This window comes from Ailuropoda melanoleuca, chromosome 7, assembly GCF_002007445.2.
Source record: "Ailuropoda melanoleuca isolate Jingjing chromosome 7, ASM200744v2, whole genome shotgun sequence".
Lineage (NCBI taxonomy): Eukaryota > Metazoa > Chordata > Mammalia > Carnivora > Ursidae > Ailuropoda > Ailuropoda melanoleuca.
The window spans coordinates 56,998,554-57,017,679 of NC_048224.1; the positions used below are offsets into that span (position 1 = coordinate 56,998,554).

The 19,126-nt window shown below is 52.3% G+C and overlaps 1 protein-coding gene across 4 annotated transcripts in view; it reads right to left on the bottom strand.

The window, feature by feature from the left end:
- Positions 1-795: 795 nt before the first annotated feature.
- Positions 796-19,126, bottom strand: part of LOC100469362 (adenylate kinase 8) — a 110,963-nt gene continuing 92,632 nt past the window's right edge. For all 4 annotated transcript variants that reach the window (XM_034664742.1, XM_034664744.1, XM_034664745.1 and 1 more), the window contains 2 exons: positions 2,279-2,359; positions 796-1,129 (listed from right to left, as the gene is read on the bottom strand). In XM_034664742.1, coding sequence (XP_034520633.1) covers positions 892-1,129; positions 2,279-2,359 — 319 coding nt within the window. In that variant the 3' untranslated portion in view covers positions 796-891. The remainder of the gene's footprint in view (positions 1,130-2,278; positions 2,360-19,126) is intronic.

Below are 19,126 nucleotides of genomic sequence, written 5' to 3' on the forward strand. Positions count from 1 at the left end.
GAGATCACCCGGGAGGCGGGAGGAGGGGGAGCTCCTCAGCCGAGGATGTTGCCATCCTGTCCCCCTGCTGTCCACGCCCGTGTACTGCAATCTCTGCAGGCCCCAGAGGCACTGTTTCCCTGGGACCTGAGAACAGGCTTCTAAGGGGTTCTAGCACATTCTTTTTTTTAGAGAGGGAGAAAGAGAAAATCTTAAGCAATGTGGGGCTCGGTCTCACATCCCTGAGATCATGACCCGAGCCGAAATCAGGAGTCGGACGCTTTAGCCACCCAGGCGCCCGGGTTCCAGCACATCTCAAGCAACAGTTAAGTGTGTCGAGAACCGCGCTCTCCCACGCGGCAGCCAGGAAGCCACCTGTAACTATTTATATATAAGTTAGTAAAAATCGAGTGCAGTTTAAAAACCATCTCCTCATGGCGCTGGCCACGTTCCAAGCGCTCAGTAACCCCTGCGGCCCGGGGCTGCAGGCTGGGCGGTGCAGGGAGCGGGCGTGCCCAGCACTGAGGGATGGGGCTGCTCGAGAGAGGGGGGCTTTTAAAAATTTCTTGAGCGCTTGCTGTGTGCCCGGCACTGGGCTGAGAGCTTTCCCTGCGCCCCAGTAGCAGGGACTGGCATGACCCCTGCTTTGGTTGTAAGTGAGGCTCTGAGGGTCCGTGCGTCATCTGAGGGCGCACGGCGCATGGGTCCCGGCGCCCTGCTGCACTCCGCTGCCTCCCTGGGCTTGGTCCATCCCGTGGTCCCAGACCCCGAAACAAGGCCACCTTCTCGCCACCTCGGCTTGAGGACACGCAAGACTGCACCCAGCGCTCTTTATTGGCTCGGCTGAGGTTCTGGGAGGTTGGGAGGGCACTAACTTTGCTTCCCTTCGGGATACTCCCTGCTCGGAGCCCATCAGGGGACTTTCTTGGGCAGGGGGTTAATGATCCCACTCTCTATGTATTCAAACACTGTGTACGGGTCCTGGTCCGCGTTGACGGTGATGGCGTGCTTATAGAACTCCTCCAGCTCCACGCAATTCCTGTAGAACAGATCCATTTTGACCTGGACTTGCTCTTCGGTATCCTTTGGGTTCTGCAGGAGGCGCGCCTGGACTTCCACGGTTGCGGGGGGCTTGTACGTGAGGTGGTACCTATGAGAGAGCGGGGCAAGCAGGTGACCTACGGTCTGGCCCAGAGGGCAGGGGAAGAAGAGGCTTTCTGCCCCCCTGTTGACCCAGCTGGTCACCATCCCCACCACCACCAAACATTTACGGTACGCCGGCTGTGTGCACGCCCTCGGCCGGGCCCTGGTGTTCCACAGACGCAAAGCATGGTCCCTCCCCTGGGGGAGGATGCAGGCCAGGGACAGGTGGACAGAATAGAATATATTAAGTCCCCAATTCCTTTCTTTCTTTCCTCCCCTTCCTTTCTCCCTTCTCTTCTCCCCTGTGGAGAGTATTTATCAAGCATGTGCTATCTGTCTGAATTATCGGCTCCTGGCAATGCGAGGCAAGCAAGACAATGTTGGCTCTGTGCTCCTAGAGCTTGCAGCCGAATGGGGCAGTGGGCCATAGTAACAGCGACTGTGAGCAGAGAGGACAGGAAGGGCCACAGACGGTCACTGCGGGAGGGACGCCAGGGGCAGGGCGGCATGAAGGCCATTGCACTTGATTTGGGTCCGTGAGACCGTCCCTTGGCAGCAAGGATGAGAAATCAGCCTCTAGTTTTGAAAAATCCTGGTATTTCTTTCCCGCCCCTCCCCGCTTCACTCCTGAGCCCCCCCAGAAACGTGGCCCTGGGTGCCAGAGAGGATGGAAACTTCTACATTGTGGGGACATCCGACGGCGCTGCAGCCCCGACACGGGGACTGTACTTGGTGGGACTGCAGGACGAAACTCCGAGTTCACCTTGTGACTCAGGGTGGCCCCAGGCGGGCTGGTTCCCACGCGGACCTTAGTGCAGCAGCTACGTCGGCAGCGTGCATCACCGCGAGAGGGTCCGGGGGCACCCGCCCACTCCGGCCACGTCCCATGCTGGGGTCAGCATTGCCGCTCGGAGCAGAGTGGCAAACGTTTCACCTCGGACGTTCATTCCCTGGCTACTCTTCGGGCAGAGGGTCCGAAGACACTGGCCAGAGAAACGGACTGGAGGGACCCCCTTTCTAGAGTCTTCTGTCATCGTCATCCCCAGACCCATCCTGCTGTGGCATCATCAGTCAGCTGGACGGACGGGGCAGGCTCCCCAGCAGGGCCTGAGCCCCAGGGCCCTCAGATGGCCAACCCCCGGGGCCGGGCACAAACCTTTCTCCCGTGAGGGGATCGACTCTCCTCAGGGTCAGCCGCTCAATGACAGAATCGAATGGCACATTCAGGAAAAACACCCTATGGGGAGAGAACAGCACCACGTCAGCCGGAGGAGACCCTGGGCTGGACTCTGGGCACCCACGACCAGGGCCACGTCTTCCCCGCACGAGGACGGAGCCTCAGGAGTCTTTCAGGGGCTCCGGGTACCAAACTCTCCAAGGTCACCAGGGAGAGATGTAGGCAGAGGCCTCCCTGCCGTGGAAGCTCGGGTTAGACTCCACCTCCAGGGGTGCCTGGGGGGTTCAGTAGGTGAGGCGTCTGCCTTCGGCTCACGTCAGGATCCCAGGGTCCCGGGATCGAGGCCCGCATCAGGCTCCCTGCCTGCTTCTCCCTCTGCCTGCCGCTCCCCCTGCTTGTGCTCTCTTTCTCGCTCACTCACTCTCACTCTCTGGCAAATAAATAAATAAAATCTTTAAAAAAAGAAAAAAAAAAGGAATCCACCTCCACCACAGACTTGCCATGTGGCCCTGGGCCACTCACACAGCCTCTCTCAGACTCAGTTTGCTCAGCTGCGAAATGGGCTAATGACAGTTCCCTGGTACTGATGATCTGAAGACAGGAGGCGCGGGCCAAGCCAAGTGCAGGGCCTGCGCACACTCGGCGCTCAAACGCGGCACCTAAGGCTGAAACATCATCCTTTTTGTCACGGGACAGCTTTCCCGAGAGTTCAGGCCCCCTGGCTGCCGTGCCCTCCTGCAGAGCTGGGGTTGTTCTCAGCTCCCCCACTTCCTCTTTCACAAAGGAGCCCCGGACCCAAGGGAGCAGGGCCTTCAAAAGGAAACAGTGCAGATCAGAGCCCAGCAGGAAAGACACAGTGCCCACTGCTGACAACCCCGGCCTCTCCTAAGTCCCTACTGCAAATGGCCAAAGCCCTGCTTTTTGGCAACGGGATCCTTTTTTCATATAAAACTGGAGGACAGGGATTCTCGATCAAGGGTGATTTTTCCTCGAGAAGACACTCGGCAATACGTGGGACGTTTATGGTCCTCACAAGGAGCTGGGAGCTACAGCATCTAGCGGCTGGAGGTCAGGGGTAATGCACAGCACCTAGGGTGCAGGACAGCCCCCAGCCCCGATGTCAATGGCGCCAGGGTTGGCAGATGGGACAGAGGAGAAGGGCGGGCCCTCTGGGTGGGATGGGTGGGTGGGGGGTGAAGGGCCAAAGGTTCACAGCGCCTCTGACAGCTCTAATCCAGGCAGTGCCTTCTAGTGTGAAACCATCCCAGAGTGTTTTTAAAGAATTAACTTCTGGAATATTCCATTGCTCACTTACCCCTCACTTAATTCATCCTTTAATTAATCCATACATGCATCTATTGGATGCCTGCTGTGTGCCAAGCACTGCAGTAAGCTCCGAGTTCACCGCCTGCCACGTGGAACCGAGACCCAGGACTCAGTGGGGTCATTATCACGGACGTCTGGATTCGATGACTGATGTGTGCACCCCCCACTGGCGACAACATCAGTGACAAGGACACCAGTGACAACAAGCACTCCCCGTGAGCCCTAAGCCTGTTCGTTTCACTTCCAAGTGAGTAAACCCAGGCAAGAAGCAGCTCTGAGTGCGAGAAGAACGCACACAAATGAGATTTCCGGCCTTCGCTCTTGGGGTGGAGTCTCCTCGGGACGGCTGTTCTGCTCCGTCCGAGTTAGAGAACAAAGGCCTTCACCCTGGCCCAGAAATGCTGATTCGGCAGGCACTGGAGGGAGCCCAGGATTCCCCCGAGCCTGGGACCCGCTGGTTGGGGGAGCACCCGGGCCAGGGACTCCGTGCCAGGCACCCCTCCAGGTCCCGTGTCCCCTCGGAATTAGGTGCAAACGGTTGACCATGTGTATTTGCTGGGAGGGGATGGCTCCATGGGTCTCAGATTCTCAAAAGTGCGCCATTTTTTAAAAATACGTGACTTTTTAAAATTTTTAACAGTCGCATAGTTGACACACAGTGTATTTTAGTTTCAGGTGTACAACGTAGTGATTCGATAATTACATACGCGTCATGAACCGACAATTACATATGCATCATGAACCGACAATTACATATGCGTCATGAACCGACAATTACATATACGTCATGAACCGTTCCTACGATAAGTGTAGTCACCGCCAGAAGTTACCACAATACTATTGACTGTATTCTCTATGCTACACTTCTCACCCCGGGGCTTATTTATCTCATAACTGGAGGTGTGCACCTCTTAATCCCCTTCGCCCATTGCGCCCATCCCCCATGTCCCTCCCCTCTGGCAACCACCTGCTCGTTCTCTGTAGTCATGAGTCTGTTTCTGGGTTTTGTTCGTTCATTTATCTTGTTTTCTTCTGTTTAGATGCCACATATGAGTGAGATCATATGGTATTTGTGTTTCTCTGACTTATTTCACTTAGCATCATTCCTTCTAGGTCCATCCAGTTGTCATGAATGGCAGGATTTCGTTCTTTTGTACGGCTGAGGAATATTCCACGGCATATCTACACACCACATCTTCTTTATCCAGGCGTCTGCTGGTGGACACTGGGCTGCCTCCGTATCGTGGCCACGGTAAATAATGCCGCAGTCGAGGGCTCCCCTTTTGCTGCATCCTCGCCAGCACTGGCTGTTTCTCATGTTGTTGATTTTAGCCATAACGGCAGGTGTGGGTTGTATCTCACTGTGGTTCTGATTTGCATTTCCCCGACGATGAGTGATGTGGAGCGTCTGTTCATGTGTCTGTCCACCATCTGATGTCTTCTTCAGAGAAATGCCCATTCAGGTCCTCTGCCCATTTTTAACTGGATTATTTGTTTCTTTGGTGTTGAATTGTGGGTGTTCTTTAGACATCTTGGATATTAAGAAGGCCTGCCAATTCTTTTTTACTTTTTTTTAATGATTTATTTATTCGCTTGAGAGAGAGAGTGGGGGATGGGCAGAGGGAAAATATCTCCAGCGGACTCCCTGCTGAGCACGGAGCCTGACTCGGGGCTCGAGCTCATGACCCTGAGATCATGACCTGAGCTGAAATCAAGAGTTGGTCCCCTAACCAACTGAGCCACTCTGGTGCCCTGAAGGGGTAACATTTTTAATTTTTTTAAGATCTTATTTATTTGAGCGAGAGAGAAAAAGAGCATAAAGGAGAGCGAGCACAAGCAGGGGGAGGGGCAGAGAGAGAAGCAGGCTCCCCGCTGAGCAGGGAGCCCAATGAGGGGCTCAATCCCAGAACCCCAGGATCATGACCTAAGCTGAAGGCAGATGCTTAGCCGACTGAGCCACCCAGACACCCCAAGGGGTGCCAATCTTTAAAGATGGTTCTGGGTCACTGATGTGAGTCAAAGCTGCCTATTTTACTGAGATGAAGGACATGCTGTGGCCGCCTGAGGAGGGGGCAGCTGGCCCACTCCACAAGCCGCAAGTGGGCACTCGCTGCTTCCCTGGGTTTACAGAGGCCTGCTGATGGTCCTGATTCCCCCTGGGAGCCACCCTGGTCCTCTCTCATCCCTGTGACATGGTTGAAGTTAACCCACCCCAGGGCTGCAAGGCTGGGCATGAGGAAGGCCCGAGGGGCGGCCAGTCTGAGTGCCAGCTCCTCCCGCCCACAGGAACTGGATCAGGAAGCAAGCTGACCTGAGCCAGGCCAATGAGAGGCTGCATCATGGCTTGCCAGAAAGGAGCTTCCTTTTTGCTGGTGCTGCTAAGCTGATGGTATGGGACGTGGGGCTGGCTGGGGCCTGCACCCCGATAGAGCCTACCTGAGAATGAAGCCCACCCTGAGAGAGAGGAGAGACACTGTCTGGGGCCCTGGATCTGGCTGTACCTGATGCCCTCCATGTTTCTCTGACATGAATACATAAATCTCTTCTTTTGCTTAAGCTGGTCTGAGCTGGGTTTCCTGCAGTTATCCCCCAAAGGACACCTAATACTCCTCCTAGTCTCTTCGATGCCACTTGCTTGTGGAAAATGTGTAAACTTTAAAAAACTGTGAGTCCCTGAGCCAAACACTCTCTCTCCTTCAAGGCAAGTTCTCCCCCTGCCTTTCGTCTCTCTGCCTTATTTTGCCCACACTGTTTGCTTAGGTTTGCTTCTGCCCAGCTGCCAAGAAGCCCCTCACTGGTTCCTGATGAAAGCCGCAGCTGCCCCTCCACAGAGCGAGCGCAGTAGCTTCCCCTGCAGCCTGGGGGGCCAGGAGCCACGAAAACCCACTTCTTCCTGCACATGTTCTTGATAATGATTTCCATTCACAACGTGCCGCAAAATAACAGCCACCGAATAAAACATGCGAGATCGGGGAGCGTCTGAACATGGGAGCACAGGTGTTTCAACGAGCTTTTATCCCTGGAGCTCCAAACACACTGGGCCCCCCTCCCACTCCCGAGACTTGCGAGGCCCAACAGCAACACCAAAACACGGCTGTCACCGCGGCTGGCGGCGCCGCTCCGGATGCCGACGCCAGTAGAAAGGAAGCCAGTTTGGAAATCCCTGATAATTGATGCTGTTTCGTAAACAAACAAGCCCCAATTGAAAGATTTTTTAACCCAGCATATCAAGACTGCTTGTCGTCATTCGAGGGAATGGCTTGTGAAAGGCTGGCAGGATCAGAAGCACAAGGACGCCAAATTGGTACTTGAAACATGTCGCTGGGAAAAGCCGCACTGGAGAAGGAGCTGTGCTTCCACGCTGGAAGCTTCTGATTAGCCGGGCTCCTGGAGCTGCGGTGCCAGAGCCGGGGGCGGGGTGGACTGGGGAGCCCGAGCAGCCCCGCAGAGATGCCCGATCCCATGAGTGCCTCACCTGGCTGAGGTTTTGCATTCTGCTCTCATTGACACGGTTACACAGCCAGCGGAGACAGAGTACGGAGACAGCAAAGACGGCCAAGACTACCCAAAGCAGGGTGGGGGGCAGCAGCACCCCCTGCGGGGAGCACAGGGTTGCTAGGACTCACCAGGGGCGAGGGCTACACCTGCCTGGGGGCTTGCAGAGCTTCAGGCCGGCGGAGGCCTCAGGAGGGAGGCGGAAGGCCCCCTTGGAGGCCTCTACTCCCTCGCTACTCAAAGTGGGGTCCCCGTTGAGCAGCACCAGCACCACCTGGGAGCCCAGCATGCACGGAACTGGGAGTCTACACGGTTACCAGATCCACAGTGACTCCTACACACGACCAGGCTGAAGAAGAGCTGCCCCTTCCCATGTTTCCAAGATGTGTCTGGTGTTGAGAATCATGGGAAGGACTTGCCTGAAATACAGGTTCTGGGCACCCCTCTCAGAGCTACCAAACCAAAACCTCCAGGGGCAGGACCAGGAGACCCGTATTTGTAAATCAGCAGTTTAGTGACTCGAGTGCTCAGGCCGGGGTGAGAACCAGGGCTCTAATCTCTGATGTCACCCTTGGCCACACCCTGGAACCATCAAAGGAGCTTCGGGAATACGGAGGCCTGGTCCCCACCCCCCTGGAGCTTCAGCTATAATTGGCCCAAGATGAGGCCTGGGAATGGAGACTTTTAAAAGCTCCCCAAGCAACTACAGTATGCAGTCGAGGCTGAGAACCAGTGCTCTGATCCGATCGGCTCGGTGTACAAGAGGGGGAAACTGAGTCCCAGAGAGATCAGGGCTCATTCTCCATCACCCAGGGCACTGGTGCCTGATACCCAATGGCAGCTGGGATCTCTCGACTCACCCTCATGGTGCCCCCTCTGGCCACGCTGCCTGGGGTTCTGTTTGGGGGGCAAAGGAAGTCTTCTTTCTCAAAGGCCTTGAAGCTTACCACCTGCTCCAGAACTAAATTCTCTGGAAGTTGAGGGATGGAACCTTCTCTGGACCCACACATGGATTTGGTAAATTGAGAGATACGATATATAACTGACTTGAAATAAAAATGGTTCCCACTACTGCCCAGAGGCAGGGCTCTGCCCTTGTTAACCTCTTGCAAGCCTCCACTGGGGGCAAAACCCCATACAAAGCACCATGGTGTAACTACAATGAGATACACTTCACCCTCATTTGGATGGCTATTATAAAAAAAAAACAGCAAATAACAAGTGTTGGCGAGGATATGGAGAAAGTGGAACACTTGTGCATTGCTAGTGGGAATGCCCTGTCGAAAAGGCCATGGTGGTTCCTCGAAAAAGTAAACATAGGACCCTACGATTCAGCTATTCCACTTCTGAGTGTACATCCAAAACGAGGGAAAGCAGGCACTGGAACAGACATTTGCCTACCCAAGTTCACAGTGGCATTATTCACCATAGCTGAAAGGTGGAAATAACGCAGATGTCTATCGATGGATGACTAGATAAACAAAATGTGGTGTATACACACAATAAAATATTCTTCAGCCTTAAAAGGGGATGAAATCCCGACAGCCGTTACAACGTGGATGAACCTTGAAGACATTGCACTAAGTGAAGTAAGTCAGACTCAAAAGGTTGTCAATTGTTTGGTTCCATTTCTACAAGGTGTCTAGAGGAATCAGATTCACAGAGACAGAACACAGAACGGTGAGCGCCAGGGAATGGTGGGTGGGATGGGGAGTTAGTGTTTAATGGGGACAGAGTTTCAGCTGAGGAAGATGAAAGAAGTTCTGGGGATGGATGGTTGTGAGGTCGCATAACACTGTGAATGTACTTACTGCTACCAAACCGTATACTTACAAATGGCTAAAAGAGTAAATTTTACATTAAGTATATTTTATCTTAATAAAAAATAAATGCTACGGTGTAGTTTATAGACATGATGGTAAAGGCAGGGGGAGGGGTGGCTCTCTGGCCTTAAATAACCTTACAATTTAATGAGGTTCTTAATATACACATGTGTACAAATAAATGGATAGACCAAAGAATATGAACCATAGGATAGTACTAATTCTAAACTAACTATAATGCCAACGCTACCCAAACGTTCAGAAGACAGAGGAGGAGAGAATAGAATTTACCTTATTAGGCAGCCTTTCCCTGATACCCAAAAGCAGACAAAGACACAACAGGAAACCATAGACCAATATCACTCAAGAATGCAAAAGCAAAAACATTCAATAAAATGTTAACAAACTGAATCTAGCAATATAAAAAAGAATAATACATTACGACTAGGTGCGGTTTTGCCTGGGAATGAAAGCCAAAACATGCAAAAATCAATCAATGTACTTTACCCTACTATATTAAAGAAGAAAAACTATACAATCATCTCAAAGATGCAGGAAAAGCATTTAACAAGATTTTACATCAACTCCTGGTAAATACTCTAAGCAAAGTAGAAATAGAAGGTAACTTCCCCAACCCTATAAAGGATATTTACCAAAAAACTACAGCTAACATCATATTTAATGGTGAAAGACTGAATGCTTTCCACTAAGACTGGGAACAAGGTAAGGCTGTCCATACTCACCACTTCTATTCAACATCCTACCAGAAACCCTGGTTAATGCAATATGACAAGAAAAGGGAAAAACGTGCATACAAATTGAAAGGGAAGAAATAAAACTGTCTCTATTTGTTGATGACATAATCATCTAAATAGAAGTACCAAAGAATCTTCAAAAAGGTTACTATAACTAATAAGTAAGTTTAGTGAATTCACAGGATACAAAATCAATGTACAAAAAAATAAACTGACTTTCAAGGTACCAGCAACAAACAATTAGAAATTGAAATTTTAAAGTACCATTTACAGGGACACCTGGGTGGTTCAGTCAGTTAAGTGTCTGCCTTCAGCTCAGGTCATGATCTCAGGGTCCTGGGATCAAGCCCCACGCTGGGCTCCCTGCTCATTGGAGAGTCTGCTTCTCCCTCTCCCTCTGCCCCTCACCCTGCATTCTCTCTCTCAAATAAATAAAAACTCTTTTTCAAAAAGTACCATTTACAATAGTATAAAAATGAAATATATGTAAAGCTAACAAAATAAGATCTGTGTGCTGAAAACTATAAAACAGAGATGAAAGAAATCAGATTTAACTAAATTGGGGAGTTATATCATGTTCATGGACTCAGAGATTCGATATTGTTAAATTGTCAGTTCTCCCCAAATTGTAGATTCAGTGTAATTCCAACCAAAATTCCAACAAGGTTTTTTTGAAGATTCTACACCAGTTAACTCTCAAAGTTATATGGAGAGTGTTTCTGGAAGAGAACTGGATTCAGTAAAACAACGTGGAAAGAGAACAAATTGAATGCAAGGCTTACTACAAAGCTACAATAGTCAGGATAATATGAGTGTTAGTGAAAGGTTAGACACATAGATTAAAGGAACAAAAGAGAGCCCAGTAGTAGACTGTCACAGATATGGCCAACTACTTTTCAGCAAAGGTGCCAACACAATTCAATGGATAAAGTGGTTTTTCACCCCGTGGGGCTGGAACAATTAGACCCCCAAATGCAAATAATGATAATAATAATTTTGACCCATACCTCATACCATACACAAAATCTAAGTCAAAACAGATCACAAACCTAAATATAAGACGTAACACTACAGAACTTCTAGGAGATCTTTGTGACATGTGTCAAAGATTTCCTATACAGGACACCAAAATCATAACCTGTAAATGAAAAAAAACTAATGTCAGATTTCATTTAAAATTTCTGCTCTTCAAAAGACATTAAGAAAATGAAAGATTTACCATAGACCAGGAGAACATATTTGACAAACATATACCTGGATAAAGGATTTGTACCCAGAATATGTAAAAACGTGAATCCTATACACAACAAGTGAGATAAGGAAAGAGCCACAAATAGATCCCCAACTGCTCTGTATTTCCAAAACTCAAGTTGAAATTGGGAAAGTCTGATCCAGGAAAAGTTTCCTGAAAAAGGCTCAAACTGCCTCCTCCTTCCGCAATTCTTTCAGAGCCTGGAGGGCTGTGCGGAGCCCACCGGAAGGCAGTGGTGCTATCCCAGCTTCACGTGAAGACCTGGCCTCTGCCACACGGAGCTTCTTTTGGGGGCTGGGACACTCGCAGAGCTCACACTTCTGTGTATGCTGTAGCGACCCTGGGGCTTCAGTATAATCGGGGGGTCTTCCCTCCGGGGGGACTGTGCAGTGGCCACCACTGATGCAGGGAACCAGAGAGAAAAATGCAAAACGGCACCACGCATCAGCACTTGGGATGGCCTGCTCATCTTTAACTCGAATTTGCACACATGACACCCAGAGAGGTCACACAACACTGACGCTATTGTAAAACAGTCCTTGTACAACAGCAGCCCGCAGGGCACTCGTAAGGCACAGAGCGAGAGTGACCATTTTTTATGGACTTGTCGGGACAAGGCCTCCTGCAAGTCTAAGGGTGGAAAGCAGTGGCATCCGTGTCTAGAGACAACTGCATCGGGGGCTGGGGAGAAGGAGCAAGTGAATTTTGCACAGACTATCAAAATATAAAAAACGGAAATTTGGGTCACCTGCAGGAGGATTCACGCCTCGGAACACAGGAGGCCTGAGCTGTCTGAGGACAGGTGCTGGGGCTGCCTTGTCTGCATCCTTCGTGCCAGACCCGTGCTAAGGGCCAGGTAAGCATGTTGTGAGCGGGCGGATGTTGACCGCAATGCCCGGGGAGGCCTGACAGAGAAGCACCCCAGCACGGGGACCGCTCCCCCCCACCCCGTCCCAGATCCTCGCGGCAGGTCCTGGGCCACCGGTGCGGGCTGCGGCTTCCCGGCACAGCTGTCGTGAGACTGTGTGCAGGACAGCACAGCGCCGGAGAGAGTTTGGACGCAAGCCCTCCCTGGAGTCTGGAACGGGCCGTGGCCAGAGCTGTACAATTTTCACTCTGTGTATTTTTTACTCTGACATGTGTCCAATTTGAAATCTAAAGGCCAGGCCTCGCTGCCTCATGTGAAAAGCCCACGCATCGTGCCTCCTGCCCTCAGGCAGCAGCCGCCGGCTTCCCTCACTCCCCGCTCCCCACTCCTTAAAAAAAGAGGCTCCCGCTGGCCATTTCTTGTTTAAAACTGTGCATAATTGATAATGGCAAATCTACCCTGGCTGGCTCTAAAATCTCTCCAGGGGCAAGAGGAACACTCTGACTGTCATTAACTGGTAAATTAGCGGGCTCTCCTGGCAGTTTACCAGGCGCCGCACAAAATGCAGCAGTCTGGTTTGGGGAGAATGACCCAGGGATCAAATTCCTGCATAATCGGTCTCCATTTTAAAGTCATCTTAAAATTTCTGCCTGCTTCACCATTGGGAAGAAAGAGAGTCATTCCTTTGCACACCGCCACCCAGACGCTCCCTCGACATCATGAAATGCAAATCACTGGAAGCCAGAAAGTTCTGCAAACTCTTCCCAAAGAGAAAGGAGAATGAGCTGAAGGCAAAAATGACAGGAGGCGAGTGGAACACTAGTGGGAGCGATGTGACAAGACGGGCCGGGTGTGCCAGGCCATCACACCCTCCGGGCTAGCAGCTCTCCACCTGCAGACACACAGACATGGGAGCTCTCCACGGGGTCCCTCCAGCTGCAGGCAGTCCCCATGTTCAAACTCGTCCCAACGCTGCGCACATACCTGAGTCACTTGTGCCCACGCTTCCCCAGCCAGTCAGCCACCTGCTCCAGGCACGCAGTGTGACGCAGCCACACGGGTCCACACAGATCACTCCCCTCCCCCCTGGCTGCCCTCCAGTTCCAGGTCTGAGTTTGAGGGGGCGGGGCTCACGACCCAGCTGGTCTCCTCCATGCGCTCATGACACGAAGTTCCTGAATGTTCCTGGAAACGCACAGTCTTCCTCGGGCACTAGCCAGCCACACCACACCTTCTAGCTCGTACCCAGAGTGTTCGCTGGCCACACCAACAGCCTGCTGGCTCAGGGCCCCTCTGACGGGAGGAACGCTGGTCAACACCTAGCAGCACCGAAGTCCGCCTGTGTGGACACCTATCCAAATCCACGGGTCAGCAGCAGTCCCGAAAGAACATCTGAGCTGGCGGACACTTCGTCAGTGGCTGTCGTATGGCTGACACACAGGCGCTCCATCAGATCTCCCTTTAAGAAAGAATCTGGCTCAGTCGTAAGGAGTGTGGTAGGCTGACGGCCTCCAGCTGTAAGTATCTTCTGGGACTCGAGCCCTGTGTCCATGTTTCTGACATATTTACTGAGGTATAATTCACCCCTTGATGATGCTGACTATATTCACAGAGTTGTGCGACCATCAGCACGGTCTAAGTTTAGGGCATTTTCATCCCCTGCAAAGGGAACCCTCTGCCCATGGGCATCCCTCCCGTTCCCCTCCCCCAGCCCCTGGCTTCTGGTCTGCAGATTTGCCTGTTCTGGACATTTCATATGAACATAACCGTACCGTATGCAGTACAAGTCTTCGTTTAGGAGACTAGAGAAAAAACGAGGAGCACCCCACAAGGTTATTTCAAGGATTAAACGCGATAATCCAGATCCAGCATGTCAAGCACACTAATAACAGAATATCACGTGGGCCTGCGTGCCCGGCACCTTCCACTAGCCTAATGTTCCCGAGAATCCCCCACACCGTAGCGTGCCTCAGAGCCTCATCCCCTCTTATGGCCAAGCGGTGTTCCACTGTATGGGCAGCTCTCGTTTTGGGTAGCCTTTCACCAGCGGATGGACATTTTAACCCCAGCTTCTGAACAAGGGCATAGCGTTCTGGGCCTGGCTGTCCCCCCCCCGGTGCAGCCGCCCGCTGTGGGTGAGCCTTGCTCTGGAGCTCCTGCCGGGCTGGTGGAGCCCAGGTCGGGCCGGTCTCCTGACCCCACGGCTCCCCTGCCCCATCCCGCCCCAGCCCCTTGCCCTGGTTCAGCAGCTGGCTCCGTATCAAGCTTTCCATGCTCCCGACTCCGTCTCAGTGTCTGCTTCCTGGAGAGCCCAACCGGCGACATATGCCCTGCAAGGTATCAGGAGCCTTGAAGTCATCAGTCCCCGCTAATGCGTGGCGGCTTCCTGCTCCCACGTGTGCCACCGCCAGACTGCTAGTTCCTGGGGCAGGAGAGAGAGGGGAGCAGCTGATCGGAAAGATCTGGGTTCAAATTCTAGCGTCATCTTCTGGGTCACCCTTTTACCCTCTGAATGTCCCTGTATGAGGATTACAAGGAAACTGGACCTCCCAGGGTTAGTTCACGGATTAAATACAATAATCCCTACGAAGTGCTGTGCGTATGGTAACAAGAGACTGTCCACATGCGCCGACATGCCAGGCGCTCCTCTAAGCCCGACGTACCTGAGAGCAGCTCCTCATCACAATCTTACAAGGGGGAACATTCTCCCGTCCACGACAGCTGCGAGAAAACGGAGGGACGGAGGAGTTCAGCGGCCTGCGCAAACTCACCAGCTCCAACGTGGCTCCAATGGTTGACATTTTGAAAAATATTTTATTTATTTATTTGAGAGAAAGAGAGAGAGAGGCAGAGGGAGAAGCAGACTCCCTGCTGAGCAAGAAGCCCAATGTGGGGCTCAATCCCAGGACCCGAGGATCATGACCTGAGCCCAAGGCAGCTGCTTATCCAGCTGAGCCACCCAGGCGCCCATGATGGCTGATTTTATGTGTCAACTTGAATGGGCCACAGGGTATCAGATATTTGGTCAAACATTCTTCTGGGGGTAGCTGTGAGAGTGTTTCGGAGAGTAACATTTACATAGCTGAATGGAAGGCAGCAAACTGCCTTCCCCGCTGTGGGTGGGCCTCATCCAATCAGTTGAAGGCATGAATAGAACAACAAGGCTGACCCTCCCCTGAGTTGGGGAGACTTCCTCCTCTCTGATGGCCTTTGAGTGGGGATAAGGGCTTCTTCCTGTCTCCAGATCTGATGAAGAGGGGGTGGGATCAACATTTATGCAACCCCATCCTCAAGGCTCTCTGGACCCCACTTCAGAATAGTTCAGACCAAAGCCCTCCTGTCTTCTGGCTCTTCCTGGGTCTCAAGCCTTCCAGCTTTTGCTAACTCACCCCACAGATCTTGGGAGTTGCCAGTCTCTCTATTGCATGAGCCAAGTCCCTAGGATAAATCTTTTTTCTCTGTATACAATACACATCCTATTGGCTCTGTTTCTCTGGAGAGTCTTAACACAGTGGCAGAGCCAGGACTCAAACCCAGGCAGGCCGCTCTGGGGTTGGTGCAGCTGACTGCCTCAATCTGCTGTGAATTTGCTAAAAGAGGAGAGAAGGATGGAAGGATGGAAGGGAGGGAGGGAGGAAGGAGGGAACAGAGGGAGGGAAGGGGGATAGGTAGGTCTTAGCCTACCCCCTGCTCAGCACAAACCACAGATTCCCACGTGTGGTTCAGCTGTGGCTCTCTGGGGTTGGGCTGCACAGAGTCCCACGGGTTCAGAGCCAGCTGGAGTCACTGACATCTTCTCTACTTCAAGCAGGCCAGCTCCAAGGGACTTGAATCAGGGAATGCAGCAGACAGCAAGGGGGCCTCCTCGTGTGCCTTTGCTCGCAGCCCAACCTGCCAGCCCCTGGCACTGCTCTAGGAGTAGGAATTTGTTTCAAGGACCAGAGAGCAGGGTGTGGAAGATTTGGACCCTTGGGCCCCCTGGGAAACGAGTGCCTCTCCTTGTCAGCAGTCCCGAGACAGGGAGCAGAGGGAGGGGTAGGTGAATTCATTTCGAGGTTCCCTTTCTCAGAGCCACTCTCCATCAGTGACAAACGCTGTGTTAGAATGCATCCCTGCTGAAGCGTCCTCAGCCTCGCCACTTCTCTGCCCACGGTCAGAACCTCCATTCTGGACTTTTCCACCCTATGTTTTAAGGGGCTGCAGGGAAGCTTCTGTTTTAACCCCTTCCACAGCTGGGGTTTGCCTCCATGAACCTCTCCTTCTAAATGTGGTTTACTTCGTGGCTTCGATTTTGAGCCTTTGGCTCATATTAGCTACGACCCCCATCACCATTCCGGTCCCTGCCAACGTTTACGTACTTACTGCAGGTACGAAGCGCGTTACACACGTGTTGTCCCGTGTAATCCTCGCAGGAAGCACATGGCCCAAGTCCTGTGACCCTAACCATTTCAAGGGTGAAAACCTCTCAGGCCCCCGGGAGGTTAGGTGATGCCTGCAGGCTGGGCTCCAGATCTGGCCGCTCTAGGACCCTCCTTCCCGCCCTCCCTGCTGCCTTCATATTTGTAAAATAATTCGGCTTCATGCCCTGTGGTTTTAGAGCATCACGAGGCCTCTGCTGAGAATCAGGGCATGGGAAAGTGAAGCCTGAAGCAATTTAGAAGAGCCAGTGCAGTGAGGTGGGGGCAGCACCCCAGCCTCAAGGCTCGCGGGACCCCACCTCAGATCCCCCCTGGGCCGAAGCCACCACCTCATCTGTGTGGCCATCCGTCTCCCCAGGGCTGGGACCCCCTCCTCAGGGCCTCGTGGGGACGCCGTGCACAGCTGCCTCTCAGGGTTAAACATAAATCACGTGGATTCCAGAAGCTCCTTCATCCCCAATCACAGCTGCCTTGCCTAAGGAATCCGCCACCGTGTTTGTTAAACCCACACTTTAATTACTCCAAAATTATGTTAAATCCTTGCATAAATACTGCAGTGGCATCTCCCGAAGAATTTCATTACAGTAAGTTGGGCTGCTGCCAGAGCTCTCGGTTAAAAAGTAAGAGGAGAACAGACACATGCAACAAAGATAGATATTGTTTTCAAGATAAAAAGGCAAGGGGGTTAGCCTTTGTCAGACCACCCAGGTGTCAAAGAGACACAGACTCATGGGAGCAGAAATCTCCCATTTTACAGACTGAAGGGGAAAACCAATCCCCTTCCGCCCTCCAATCTAATAGGTGTTTACTTCTCGAAAAACCTAAATCTGATTAAATATTAATCACCAGTGGTATTAATTAACGGAGAAAAGTCCATCAAGAGAACCCCAATATGTTTACAGTGTCCTCGGGAAACTGGGAAAATTCACAATCAAGTGTGTAAATGTTCTAAAAAAGCGTCCTGAATATTTTATGAATATTTGTCATAAAACAGAAATAATAACCACTGTGCAGAGCTATTAGAATTAATATTTATGCTGCCCGCCATGAAATATTCATGGGGACAGAGAAAGAGGGGCCCGTAAGACAAGAATTAATTTACATTGGGCTCGGTTTACCCGCTGGCTTGATGTTTAAAGACGGTTGACAAGCCTCCGTATGAATCCGCCAGTCACTTCCCGCAGTCGGTGGAGTGGAGGGGGTGGGCGCCGGGTCCAGGCTGCTGACAGCTCACAGATTGAGTTTCTGACAGCCCTTAAAAAACCTAAACGGCCCCCCACCTTTTTTTCCTTATTCCATTGCCCAAGGCGCTCTGTTCTGCCACCGTTCATCCGATCTCCCCTTCCATCTGCTGAAATTAACGAATTAATGAGCGCGATACGCTTTACAGTGGGGCCCTATGAATGTTTACAGGCGATTAAATTATAATGCGGGACGGCTGTATAATTCATGAACCAATTAAAGGAAGTGTTAGTTGATTTGATGGGATGAGGACGTACAAAATGCATTTAACTAATGGGGAGCCACGGGCTGCCGAGGGCCGGCTCCCTCTCTCGGATTACGCGGCTAATTGCTGCACTTTATGGGGCTGTCACTGATAGCCATGCATATTTCATTGTTCTCAAATACTTCAATTGTGTGCGTCCGTGTCACGGCTGTAATACGGAGAAGCTGGGCCAAATTTGGCTGTAGTTACAGTGGCCCGGCTGAGGCCTCGCCTTGGAACCTGAGCCCCGGCATCGGATGTCCCCGCCATTAGGTGATTAAAAGGGCTCAAAATGCGACCAGCTTTTGTTTTATTGACAATTCCGGATGCTGGCTTCATGGCCATGGCAACACTGGGGCCCTGACCCCCTTCCAGTGGGGGAGATGGGAGGAGAAGTCTGAAGTCCCCGTATTGTTCCCATCATGCCCGTGTCTCGGGTGCAGGGCCCCCAGGGTCCCGCAGAAGGTGAATGCCCTGGGGGAGTCTGGGCCTTCTGGGTGACCCGGGGGCCCCTGCACCCTGCATGTGGGCGCGAGCCAAGGGTTTCCTCTGGGCCGACTCTGTCCACCCGTACAAGGTGACAACGCAGGGCTTCATTAAACACAGTGGCCACCTTGGACCCAAACTTGAGCTCTGCTCTCAGAGGTTGGCGTGTGATCAGAAGGAAATTGCCGAGAAGGGGGAATAAGGAGTGACGTTATCCTGGTGCTCAGAAAGACAGAGTGTGCTCCATGATCCTGTGGCCGAAGGACAGAGAGGGGACCGTGCCCGACTTCCCAGCTGCAGCGGCGGGGTGTCTTGTTCACAGAGATGGCCACCTCATAGCAGCAACCCCAGTTACTCTGCGAGGACTGGGCGTACATCCCCCAGCCCCCCAGATGGTCAGAGCCCTGCCTCAGTGGTCAGTGGATCTCAGTAGCCCAGCCGCCCGGCCAATCCTCTGGAACGGCTCTCCTCTCTCCTCCGGGTTTTGCAGGAGCTGGACGCACACACAGCGACTAACACCGGCGATTGCCCCCCGAGGTGCCTCGGAAAGAATCTTTCTGCTCCTACCCTGGCACCAGCGTTGTGAGGAGAGAGTGGCCAGTGACCACAGGCCACACTCCCCATCGACACCCACACCCTTGCTCCATGCTCCGGGCCCCCGCAGCCTGGGTAAGCCTTAGGTTCCCCGTCGTTACACTGGGGGCGTGGATTAAAAGCACTAACCCGTGTGCTTCGTATGCGGCGGGCATGTAATAAGTGCTCGCGTTGTTTTAACCTGTACCACCACCATGTGATATCAGAGGTTCTGTGTGTCCGTTACAGACTCCAGACTCACCCCTTCTCTCCCTCACGGTGCTCGGGGTCAGCCTCCACCTGCGACTACGTGTTGGATGCTGAGCGGTGGCAAGGAGCTAGCAG